This window comes from Bubalus kerabau, chromosome 2 (assembly GCF_029407905.1).
Source record: "Bubalus kerabau isolate K-KA32 ecotype Philippines breed swamp buffalo chromosome 2, PCC_UOA_SB_1v2, whole genome shotgun sequence".
NCBI classification, from domain to species: domain Eukaryota; kingdom Metazoa; phylum Chordata; class Mammalia; order Artiodactyla; family Bovidae; genus Bubalus; species Bubalus kerabau.
The window spans coordinates 146,409,833-146,422,795 of record NC_073625.1 but is presented as its reverse complement, the minus strand read 5'-3'; the positions used below and the strand labels follow the sequence as shown (position 1 = coordinate 146,422,795).

Here is a 12,963-nt window from a genome sequence, read left to right as displayed (position 1 = left end):
TATGAATTTGTGGAGGCTGAGAGTAAATGGAGACTCTGTACTTCCTGCTAAATTTTCCTATGAACCTGAAACAGCTTTAAAAAATAAAGTCTATTTAAATAAATCAAGAATCTTTAAAGTAACACATAATGGGCATTTGTATTTATCATTTTCCCAAACACAGTTGTAACACCATGCTTCAGGAAGGTTAAAAATAGCTTATGGCCTAGACTTGGAGCCCTGCAAAGGCCTAAATTCCCATATGGAAATAGTTCATGGTCATATGATTTAGAAGCTTAGTAGCCAAATATGTTAAAATCAGCAGGATTACCTTAAATCACTGTTCTCTACCATCTGCTACCCAATGAAAAGGTAATCATCAGTTTTACTGTGAGTTACTTTAAGTAATGATCTCTGGTCTCTCAAATTCTTCACATAAGTAATATTTATTGGTTTTTCTGAAAATCTAAGTGGATAAAATAAAATCCTAAATAGATAAAAGCAGATTAGAAATCATCTAATTCCTATATTTTAGTTTTGGTAAATGAGACTTAAGAAAGGAAGTGATATGTTCAAGGTCACACAATGATTTAAGGCAGAAATGAAAACAAAATCTGACTCCCGGGCCAGGATACTTTGCTATGACTGTCTTTAAAATGATCTCAGCATCTGGAAATTAAAACCAGACATTAGTACACAGTATTATAATCTATAGATCCCCAGGGTACAACTAGTAATAACAATGTAGCTATATAAAGAGATGATTTGTATTGGTTTGGTTTTATCACTTATGTGAAACTTTACAACTTAAATATTTTAGGAAAAGAAATAGTGCAAGGGAGAACAAAGTAAAGCATGCCAATCAGACTTCTGTCCCTAAGAGCCCAACCATGTAAACTTTTAAATGATAGCTCAGGTATAACTTTCAGAGTAGTTTTATATTAGCTGTTTTTTTCTCTGAATACAAATACCATTATCCATTAACTAAAAAGAATATTTGATAGAAAATTACATATTTTCAACCAATGTTCTGAGTATCAAATTTTCTGGGTTTAACAAGAACAGCAAAATAGGCAAAGCTTTATATAACCTGCAATACCTATTGATTATATTAAATTACTAATATTCACTGTTAATAATATTAAGCAAAAATGAAAAAAAGTTACCTTTTGAGTTATCTTTACAAAAAAAAGAGTTGTTACTCAGATGAAGGTGGAAGAGGTCAGATTTTCTGTTGGTAAATACATGATGTTGATGGATGTCATTTTCATACAGAAAAGCATTCTGATAATCACGAAATGTGTGACTTTAATGTTTAGGGACAAACAAGAGAATATAGTTGAAAGAAATTATACATAAAAATGTTAAAATACTCAGCTTATTGAAATAAATATAGTAACTTACTTATTATTATAAATTAATAAATTAAATTATAAATAAATAAAAATAAACTATAAATAAATTTTAAAACTCAGCTTATTAAACTAAATATAGTAAAACTTATTAAACTAAATATAGTAAAATATAGTAAAACCTTAAAATATAGTAAAACTAAATATAGTAAAATATAGTAAAACCTTAAGGAAATAGGGTTATCCACATTAATTTAATACTTGTTTCAACATACTGTAGACGCATTCTGAAACAGCAAGTATCTTAACAGTATTATGAATTTAAAAGAAATAGGCAACTGGAACAAACCTGATTTAATTGCAAATTTTTCATTGAAAGTTTCTTTTTTAAAAAATAGTCTAAAGTGAAAAATAGTCTAAAGTTTAATTTCTTATGGTCTTTCTTCTAAAAATGAAGAGATATCTTTCAATCTCATCAAGCTGATGAAAATAAGATTTTATTGCTTAAATAAACTTTTTATTTGTTCATCATGACTATATGGGTTCAAAAGCTTTATGTGGTATTTATATCTCAGTTTTAATGATGATTACCATATATAAGCATAGTTAAAATTGAATAACACTTTCTATGAGTTAAATTTAATAATACTTGATATTATGTAAGCTCTACATGGTAGTGGGTGGGTTAGTCACTAATCCGTGTCTGACTCTTTGTGACCCCATGGAATGTAACTGCCAGGCTCCTCTGTCCATTGGATTTTCCAGGTGAGAATACTGGAGTGGGTTGCCATTTCCTTCACGAGGGGATCTACCCCACCCAGAGAAGGAAGCTGCATTTCCTATTTAGCAGGTGATCTCCTGCATTGCAGTCTGATTCATTACTGCTGCGCCCACCAGGGAAGCTGCAAGCTCTACATAGTACCACCATAAAAACTCATGGATTATGCTTGACCAAAAAGGTTCTTTTGTGTCACATATGACCCTTTATGACTTTTCTAGAAAAGAAGCTCTATGGGCACCTCCAAACCTAATATGCAAAACTACTGCCAAACCATAATCAGTAACTCTCTGCCTTGTCTAACATGGAGGTCAAGGGAAAGGCTTGTGATAAAATATATAAAAGAATCAAATTAGAGAGTAGACATGCTGTACTTCCTTGGTTTACAGTAGTGCGTATAAGTATAAACCTCTTACCTACTGACCAGAATCTGGTTGTCTCCTGCCAAAAGCACATTTGCTGCTAGATATCTGGGTCTATGTGTCCAAAGTGAAAGTGAAAGTTGCTCAGTCCTGTTCAACTCTTTGCGACCCCATGGACTGTAGCCTGCCAGGCTCCTCTGTCCATGAAATTCTCCAGGCCAGAATACTTTCAGGTCCAAGGGCATCACTTAGGCCCACTGCTGTTCCAAAATACTGACAGGGGCCTAAGGTGATCTGAACATATAAACAAAGAATCGGTGTAGGGGCTACCTAATAGAAGCTTCATTCTGCTGTTTACCCAACTTAATACTTTGCAGTCAAAACACCTGAAATCCTAGCCAAGGTTTCAACAGCAGAGAGGACTTGGAATAATTTATATATTACTAGTAGATACAGCAAGATGTTGTTTTTCATTCAAAATGACAAAATTTTTTTTAAAGTTACAACCTGAATCATTATAATTCATTTATTTATCACACAGTAAAATCTACCTAAGAAGTAATCTATAGTTTGGAGGCTTTTTTTTGTCTCTCAACCTAATCATTAGTATACATTTTTATTTAGGGTTCATAACAAACTGAAGTAAGCAAAATCCAAAGAGTATCTTTGCAGAAAGTAAGAAAGTTTATATGAAATATATAAGACTTGGTCAGTCACTTCAAATAATGACAATTCCTAAATTCTGAAGCATCTATTAAATAATCCAGATGTTAGGTAAAGCATAAACATATGATTATAGATAATTTTCTAATTATTGAATGCTGATAAATATTAGTAATATTGTGTGCTATGCTCAGTCACGTCTGACTCTCTGCAACCCCATGAACTACAGCCCTCCAGGCTCTTCTGTCCATGGAATTTCCCAAGCAACAATAGTGGAGTGGGTTGCCATTTCCTTCTGCAGGAGATCTTCCCGACCCAGGGCTTGAACCTGCGTCTCCTGCATCTCCTGCACTGCAGGCAGATTCTTTACCACTGAGCCACCAGGAAAGCCCAGTAATACTGTACCCAAATTTAAAGATGGCTTAAGTAAAATATATTCTAACATTAAATTCATATGCTTTTTATGTTGTGAACTTCTCAAAAGATAGTTAATTTTTTTGTGAGTGTTTAACAAGCATCAAAAGTGAATTAGAAATATCTTACCTTTGTGAACTGTCTGCATCTGCTAACTCAACTTTATAAGGCACGGCATTTCCTGGTTCTTCAAATTCCACTTCATAGGTCTTCTTAAACGGATGTTGTATAATATTAGTATGTTTAGCTAATTTATGATACATTAACCAGCTAACTTATTCACAGCATTTAGAGAATTTTTCTTTTCACAAAAAATGTCATAAACTCGCTGACTATAGGCCATAGAACATGAATTCCAAGAGAACTAAACAAATTCAACAGATAATTGCTGAGGGCTTTTGCTGTATAGTTCATCTTATCACCACTATCACACCCAGAGCCAAACATAACAACTTAGATTTTATTTTGTAACTACAAAGTGCCAAGTGAAGTGTGAATGTTAGTCATTCAGTTGTGTCCAACTCTTTGCCACCTCATGGAGTTCAAGGTCCTCTGTCCATGGGATTTCCCAGGCAAGAATACTGGAGTGGGTTGCCATTTCCTTCTCCAGGGAATCTTTCCAACCAGGGATCAAACACAGGCCTCCTGCATTGCAGACAGATTCTTTACCACTGAGCCACCAGGGAAGCCCTCAGTGCCAAGTAGATGTTTTCAGTTTTCTGACCAGCATGTCATAAGCTTACTCTATGCCGCAACAATTTAATGAAGAGCAGCCACAAATATACATGCATGTATGTGTTAATTTGTTCAGAAACTTCCATTTATCCAAAGCAGAAATAAATATGTTGCTATGCATACACACACACACACATGCACACTGCAGAAGCTATTAACCTAAAGAAGAAAGTAGTATGTCAAAAAGTACTTCCTCTATTGTATTCCTTCACTATGACAACCATAGAAAGAGCAATATTGAGGACAGTGGGTATATTCAGTTACGAGAGGATGAGAAAGTCAGAAATGCATTCATCTGGGAGCTGTAGCTCTGACTTACTCTGGCTCCAGCTAATTTTACTTGGTATTTTCCAGAGGCTTATATTCAAGTTATTATTATACTAAATCCATTAAATCTTAAAACTCTTTTCCCTTTAAATAAAAATTATTAAATGACATTCAACAAACTAAATGCATAAAAATTTTATTAAATAAATATCATATAATGAGAATAATCTTTGTTTAAAAGCATGATAACGTAGAAAACTAAATACTGGGTTGGTCAAAAAGTTCATCTGGGAACGAACCTTTTGGCCACTCAATAAAATAAACACTAAACACCATCTCTACAAGTTAAAAGATTGAAATATCTTCTTATCTCCCATACTATGACACAATATCAATTTAGCTCACAAATTTACTGTCTACATTAAAATAATAGTCTGTTGTATTCCTACCAGCATATTTAAGTTAAAACACTTGTAAATTTATACTATTAAACTATGCTTAATTATGAAAGATTATCTTGCTGACAATAATATGTAGTTGGTAAGTACATATTATTTATGTGTTATGAGTTTCCTCTCTGTTAAGTAATATGAGTGGTCATTATGCACTTACATCATCCAGTTCGACTATTTTTAGAGATGGTTCAGGTCTCTCTATGTTTAATTCTTCTATTGGCAGAAAAAGAGCTGGGGGTTGTATCTTGATATCCTCAACTAGAAAATAAGATTAAAAATAATATCATCCAGAGTATACCTTACCTGATAATTCATCTTCAAATAACACAGACAACAATGGAAGAATGTTCTTCTGTGCAGCCACTCAAAGGTATAAATACTCTCAATTTTCCCAGCTCAAGTAAATTATTTAGCATTCAATTTTTAAATGAAGCTATTTAAAATAAAAGAAGCTACATCTAGAGAATAGGAAGGAGAGTGTGTGTCATTCTGATCTAGAAATAGTGTACAGTGTAGTGAGAATGATACAGTAAAGGAAACCAAAAGAAGATGCTGATTAATGCTCAGTGTATATAAGTTGAAATAGTAAATTCAAAAATATCTAATCAAGGCTGAACTTACCATCACTATCTTCATCATTTTCATTCTGAGAACATTGTGCCTCACTCGTGGTTTTACACTGAGGTATGAAGGTGTCTGGTAGCATGTTTTGAAGTTGCTCCAGTGGAGTTCTACAAAACAAGAAGCAATTAAAAGCCTAAAGTACATTATCTAAAATTTCTTTGGATGAGATCTTAATTTATTTCACAAACAAATGAGTCTACAAAATTAATAAGGAAAATCATAGCTATACCTCTAATTTACAGAAGAAATGTACAACTGCATAACATAATCTACTAAAACAATTTTGTAAATCAAATTAACATCACACAAGATTTTTAATTGCATATCCTACTGTTTTTCTGTTTAGGATGAAAATCAAAGTTATGATACAATCCAATGTTCTTGCAAAAAACACATGGAGTCCATGAAACATCACGCTGTTAAAAAAGCTAATTTACAAAGGTGTGTTGCATCTCACAGCTTTGGAAATATGTTGAAAAGTTCTAAGGGAACTGAAGATATTTTTCTAAACGTCCACCAAGCCGACAGGGTGATAAAACAGGTTTCCACTCTATGAACATGAGGTGCTGTGGCTGAAGCATCTTTCACCTAATTAACAATGAGGTCTGATGTGGCCTGTCTCACATACAAGGCAATGAAGCATGGGAATCTTTAGAGGTCTTGGGCATTTGATCCCAAAAGATATTCCAAAGCAGTGGGGAAGGGAGTCACATTTTAACTGAGAAAGTAAGTAGCTGCACATCCCTTCTAGATTATATAATGCTTGTGGAGTTCCACATATAAAAGTCAGGGCTTTCTTAATAATATCCACAGGTAACATCAATATTTTTTAAATAAATGTTCCAAGCTATGTTCTAAACCATTTGAGGTACTGAATCTTAATAGGAATACTAAATAGGCATTATTATTATCTTAATTTGGTGAGAAAACTGAAGCACAAAGAAGTTAACCAACGTGTTCAAAGTAATTCAGTGAGTAAATGCAGCAAAGAGAATTTGAATCCAAGCAGTCTGCCTCCCCAAGCCCATGTTCTTAATCATTTTGCTATATTGCCTCTCTCACAATTTGTAAAGACACCAAAAATTTAATGATCTCCTGGCAAATTGTGACTGTGAGTTTTCCCAATATATGCAATGTATATGTCAGTACACTCCAAAATATTTATATATTATCCAGCTTTGAAGAGCATGTCATGTTACATCCACAATTTAATTAAATGATGGAAAATATTAGAGAGTAAAGGTCAAAGACAAACTGGCATCTGGCCACTGGAAAACTCTTTCCAGTTTGATGTGAAAATACTTTATAAAAATTCAATTATTGATACACATACATGTACTCAAATCTATATACTCCTTCATGAAGTTAAAACATCAAACTTTAGGGGCAAAACTCTGAACCAAAGCCTTGTAGAGTCCAGATAATAGAGTATTGGAGCTGAAGGGGCCCCTTAGATCTATTTCAAACTTAGTGTTTTGCAGGTGAGAAAATGTGGACCAAGAGAATTACAGTGATTTGCCCATGAACAAACAACTAGCTAGTGAACAAACTAAGTCTGCATTCTGGATATTAAGACCCTAGCACCATTGCTTTGTTAAAAGATCATGCCACATAAATAAAAGACGACATATGCTTTAAAATAGGATTACCTCACCAGATTTTCCTTTTTTTAAAATTTAAACAAATATATACCCAGCATTGACCAGTTCATTGGGGAAACTAACCTGACCAAATCATTCTTGAAATGAGTGTTCTAAATTTATTCTGTGAATCACTACAGGCCTGTTAGCCTCAGAATCACCAGAGAAAATCTTTTTTTTAATGCAAAGCCTCAGACAATCCTTAAAAACATTGATTTTTAGGTTTGCCTCAGACGATCCTTAAAAACACTGATTTGTCTGAGGTTGGGTAGAGAAATCAGCATTTTCACTTGCCCCCATACTTCTGATGATCAGCTAGACCTGAGAAGCAGATATAATTAAAATAGGGGGATTGGAGTAGAAATACCAACTAATTGATAATATCCATCCTTAAAATACTGTAAATACAAATTGCATAATCCCTTTTATGAAACTTTCCTAGCATTTAAAAGATCCACTAGAAAAAAAGGAAAACTACACCAGTGGGACTTCATCAAGCTAAAAATTTCTGCACAGCAAAGGAAACATTGACAAAATGAAAATGAAAAGACAACCTATCAAATGAAAAAAGATATTTGTAAATCATATATTTAATAAGGAATTGACATTGAAAGTACACAAATGACTCATACAACTCAATAACCAAAAAAACCCCAAACAACCCAATTTAAAATAGGCAGAGAATCTGAATAGACATTTTTCCAAACAAGACACACTGATGGCCAACAGATATATGAAAAGTTGCTCAACATCACTGATCATCAGGGAAACACAAATTGAAACCACAATGAGACACCACCTCAATGAGATATCACCTGCTAGAATGGCTATTGTCATTAAGAATGTATACCTGTGGCGGATTCATTTTGATATTTGGCAAAACTAATACAATTATGTAAAGTTTAAAAATAAAATAAAATTTAAAAAAAAAGACTAGAAAACAACAAATGCTGGAGAAGATAAGGAGAAATAAGAAACTTATACCCTGTTGGTGGGAATGAAAAATGGTGCACCTGCTATGGAAAACAGAATAGAACTACCATATGATTTACTTATTCCACTTCTGGATATTTATTTGAAGGAAATGAAAATATTAATTTTAAAACGTATAACAGAAAGTACCAGTATATGTCCAAAGGATCATCTAACGGAGATCACTCATTCATCTAAACAGAAGACTTGAGCTATTACCCAAGAAAATGGAAGAGTGGTCCTGAAGCTATTTCAGAAATTATCAAGGCTATCCCTCCCATTGGGTTTCCCAGGTGGCTCACCAGCAGATAATTCAACTACCAATGCAGGAGATGTGGGCTCGATCCAATCCCTGGGTCAGGAAAATCCCCTGGAGAAGGAAATAGCAACTCACTCCAGCGTTCTTGCCTGGGAAATCCCATAAACAGGGGAGCCTGGTGGGCTACAGTCCATGGGGTCACAACAGAATTAGACACAACTTAGCAACTAAATAATAAAAAATCCTTCCCATAACACAGAATCTCCAATACAGTAATGTCTAGTAAACCCTGAGGGTAAGGCTGCCCTTATGATCCCAGACTAGAACAGTCATAATTCCAGGTCAGGGGAATCACAACCATGTGACCCATCTCAGAGTCATCAGAGGAATGGGGCCACCCAAAGTCATGGGGATGGCAAAACAGGTAGAGCCACCCAGAACCTTGGGGGCCAGCCCTTGCCACACAAGGCTCAAGGCAGCACCACTGCCTCAGTGCGTCCAGAAGAGGGCTCTCCACCCAGTGGGCCTGCACAGCAGAGCACTGACATAGGAAAATTCTCAAGAGTGAGGGTCTAACAGCATTGTCTTGTTAGGTTTCAGACGTGCTCAGGACTCGTTCCTTTTTCATTCCCAATTTCTCCCTTTTGGAATAGGAATATCTATCCTATGCTTGTCCCACCTTTGTATCTCAGAAGCACAGAACATATTTGATTACACAGATTCACAGTTAGAGAGAAATCTGTCTCAGAATGAATCATGCATTGAATCTCACCCACATCTGATTTAGATGATATTTAGATAAGATTTTAGAATTAAGACTAGAAGTTTGAGGTGACAGTGGGACGACTTAAGACGTTGGAGTCTATTGGGACAGAATGAAAATATTCTTTAAATGGGAAGGTCATAAACTGTGGAAGGCCAAGAGCATAAAGCTCTGTTCTGAATGTCTGTGTCCCCACAAAATTTGTACATTGAAACTCTAACCTCCAAGGTGATGGTACTAGGTGGTGAGCATTTGGGAGGCGATTTCTTCAAGACAGTAGACTCCTCATGAATGGGATTAGTGCCCTTATAAAAGAAACCCAAGAGATACCTCTCACCCCTTCTGCCCTTTGAGGACACAGTGAGAAGACAACCCAGTCACCAAGTCTGCTGGCACTTTGATCTTGGACTTCCCAGCCTTAAGAACTGTGAAAAACAAACATCTTTATAAACCACCCAGTCTATGGTATTCTAATAGCACAAACAGACCACGACATTCATTATTAAGGCAAGAGTGATTTTATAGCAGAGAATATTGGTGAGCACCACATCAACTATGTGTTCAAGGTTAACAACCTGGTGATGAGATCTACCGACAGTACAAGCATGTGATATCATGCACTAAGAAAGGCACCTCCTATCTGTGGCATTCTTCCTCAAAATGTATAACCTCAATCTTATCATAAAAAAACAGGAGCTAGACCCACACTGAGTATATTCTATGAAACACCTGGCAAGTACTCATGTCCATGTCATGCAAGACAAGGAAAGAGCAAGGAGTTGCAGTGGAGAAGGAGATAGGACAAAACCGCACTGTGAGACCCTAAATTGACTCCTGAAACAGAATAAGGATGTTAGTGAAAAACTGCTGAAATTCAAATAAAGTGTGTAGTTTAGTCATTCATATTGTACCAGTGTTAATATTTTGGTGTTGATATATGCTATGATTATATAAGATGTTGCCATTAGGGAATGCTGAATGAATGATATGTAGAAATTCTTCATACTGCTTTGTAACTCTTAACTGCATGCCTTATTTCAAAATAAGAAAATTGAAAGAAAAGGAATACATCCATGAAAAACAGTTGAAGGGATATGGTAATCTGTTAAATAAAAGCTTCAAAAAAGGCATGAAGACTGATTTTTAAAATATGAATTTAAATATGATTTGAAATATGATGTGAATTTTAAATATGATTTTAAAATAGGAAAGGATATCATGAAGAGGAGAAAGTCAATTTGGTCTGTACTGTATATTGTCACCCTGCTTATTTAACTTCTATGCGGAGTACATCATGAGAAACGCTGGGCTGGAAAAAGCACAAGCTGGAATCAAGAGTGCGGGGAGAAATATCAATAACCTCAGATATGCAGATGACACCACCCTTATGGCAGAAAGTGAAGAGGAACTCAAAAGCCTATTGATGAAAATGAAACAGGAAAGTGAAAAAGTTGGCTTAAAGCTCAACATTCAGAAAACAAAGATCATGGCATCTGGTCCCATCACTTCATTGGAAATAGATGGGGAAACAGCAGAAACAGTGTCAGACTTTATTTTTGGGGGCTCCAAAATCATGGCAGATGGTAATTGCAGCCATGAAATTAAAAGACGCTTACTCCTTGGAAGAAAAGTTATGACCAACCAAGATAGCATATTCAAAAGCAGAGACATTACTTTGCCAACAAAGGTCAAGGCTATGGTTTTTCCTGTGGTCATGTATGGATGTGAGAGTTGGACTTCGAAGAAAGCTGAGCACTGAAGAATTGATGCTTGTGAACTGCGGTGTTGGAGAAGACTCTTGAGAGTCCCTTGGACTGCAAGGAGATCCAACCAGTCCATTCTGAAGAGATCAGCCCTGGGATTTCTTTGGAAGGACTGATGCTAAAGCTGAAACTCCAGTACTTTGGCCACCTCATGTGAAGAGTTGACTTATTGGAAAAGACTCTGATGCTGGGAGGGATTGGGGGCAGGAGGAGAAGGGGACAACAGAGGATGAAATGGCTGGATGGCATCACCAACTCAATGGACGTGAGTTTGAGTGAACTCTGGGAGTTGGTGATGGACAGGGAGGCCTGGCGTGCTACAATTCATGGGGTCACAAAGAGTTGGATACGAATGAGCGACTGAATTGAACTGAACTGAACTTGTTTAACTGGTAGAATTGGGCCCAAGTTTAGCAACTAATCAGAAAAAAAGTGACAGTTCACTAGGAGATACTATAGCAGGCAGAATGTTCCAAAGATGGAGTGAGCCATCTCAGGAGATGGTTTTGCATTACTGGAAGTGAAACAAGAGTTTGAAAACCACTCTTCTGGTATATTCTAGACATGTTTTCTAACACCTCACATGCCAAAATGTGGTTCAGAGACTAGCATTATCCATAATATCACATTGGAGCTATTAGAAATTCCGAAATGCAAGATCTCAGGCTTGGCCCATACCTACTGAAGAAGAATCTATATTTTGCCATAGTCTCTAGCTGACTCACAGGCAAGTGTGAGTCTCACTGCTACAGGGCAAACCAAGCTCCTGGCCTTTAAAGGTACCTCCCGCTATGGTTCTTATATCATGGTAAAATTATGAACAACTCCAACATGTACCCAATCGTTTTGGTTTGATATTTAATAGTTTAACTTTTGAACAATTTATGAAATGGTGCAGTTAATGATACAGTTTTTGAATAAAATACATTTGAATACTATTAATAAAACTATAAAATTAAAAGTCTGGTTAACTTAAAAGTACCTTCAAAGTTTCTGAAGAGTATAGCCTCAAAAACCACCTTTAAAAGTAAGCTTTCATTTATTGCATTATTTTTGCTATTTTTAAAAAATTATGTACTGTAGTTGTGCCTTTTTTTCCCCACATACATATTTTCATTTAGACAGACCCTAAATCAATCATGCATTATGTACATAAATTGAATTAAAATTCTTATCAGTATGGTAGAAGCTTCACAGGGACTTAATATTGCTTTAAAATTATTTACACAGATGTGAAGTACATAAATAACACTGCTACAAAAAAAAGCATGTCACACAAGAAAGAAACAGAAATAGCTTTTACATTTCTTATTGATAATGCAAAAAAAAATTAGAAAATACCTTCTATGTTTTTTAAGCCATAATTTTTCCATGTAGGATAGACTATCTTCCTTAAATTCAATAGTAAGTGGTTCTGTCCAAATTTTCAGATTAGTTTGTACTTCACATTCTTCCAACGAATCTTAAAAAAAAAAAAAACATAATATGCATAATTAATATAACCTAGGATACAAATTACCATATCTCTCAAGATACAGAGCTCATCATTTTTGAGGCAAAGGTGCCTTGATATTTGTCTATACAATCAAAAGTTTTAGGCTTAAAAGCTGTAAAAATGCCAAATATTGGTGATGTATTATATTTTTATAGTTTTATTCAATCATTTCTTGGGAAAGAAATCTTATGATTCAGAATGTTTTTAAAGCAGCTAATTATTTTACACAACAAAGACAAAAAAACATAGATTCATTATATATTCTATAAAGGCATACACACAGAAAGGCATGTATTACAGCCACTGACAATAATATTTACACATTATGGGAAATAGAAAATAAATAACTCAGAATGGCACCTGGAGGAGACAACTGTCCTCATGAATTTATATCTACATGGCAATTTACTTCCAGATGCTTAAGATGTTTCTGAAGTACTAC

At 35.1% G+C, this 12,963-nt stretch overlaps 1 protein-coding gene across 1 annotated transcript in view; it reads right to left on the bottom strand.

Moving 5' to 3' along the window:
* ZBBX (zinc finger B-box domain containing) overlaps positions 1–12,963 on the bottom strand; it is a 125,813-nt gene that overhangs the window by 31,582 nt on the left and 81,268 nt on the right. The window contains exons 11-15 of the mRNA XM_055570337.1: positions 12,368–12,488; positions 5,627–5,736; positions 5,163–5,263; positions 3,678–3,760; positions 1,146–1,285 (exon numbers count right to left, since the gene is read on the bottom strand). Coding sequence (XP_055426312.1) covers positions 1,146–1,285; positions 3,678–3,760; positions 5,163–5,263; positions 5,627–5,736; positions 12,368–12,488 — 555 coding nt within the window. The remainder of the gene's footprint in view (positions 1–1,145; positions 1,286–3,677; positions 3,761–5,162; positions 5,264–5,626; positions 5,737–12,367; positions 12,489–12,963) is intronic.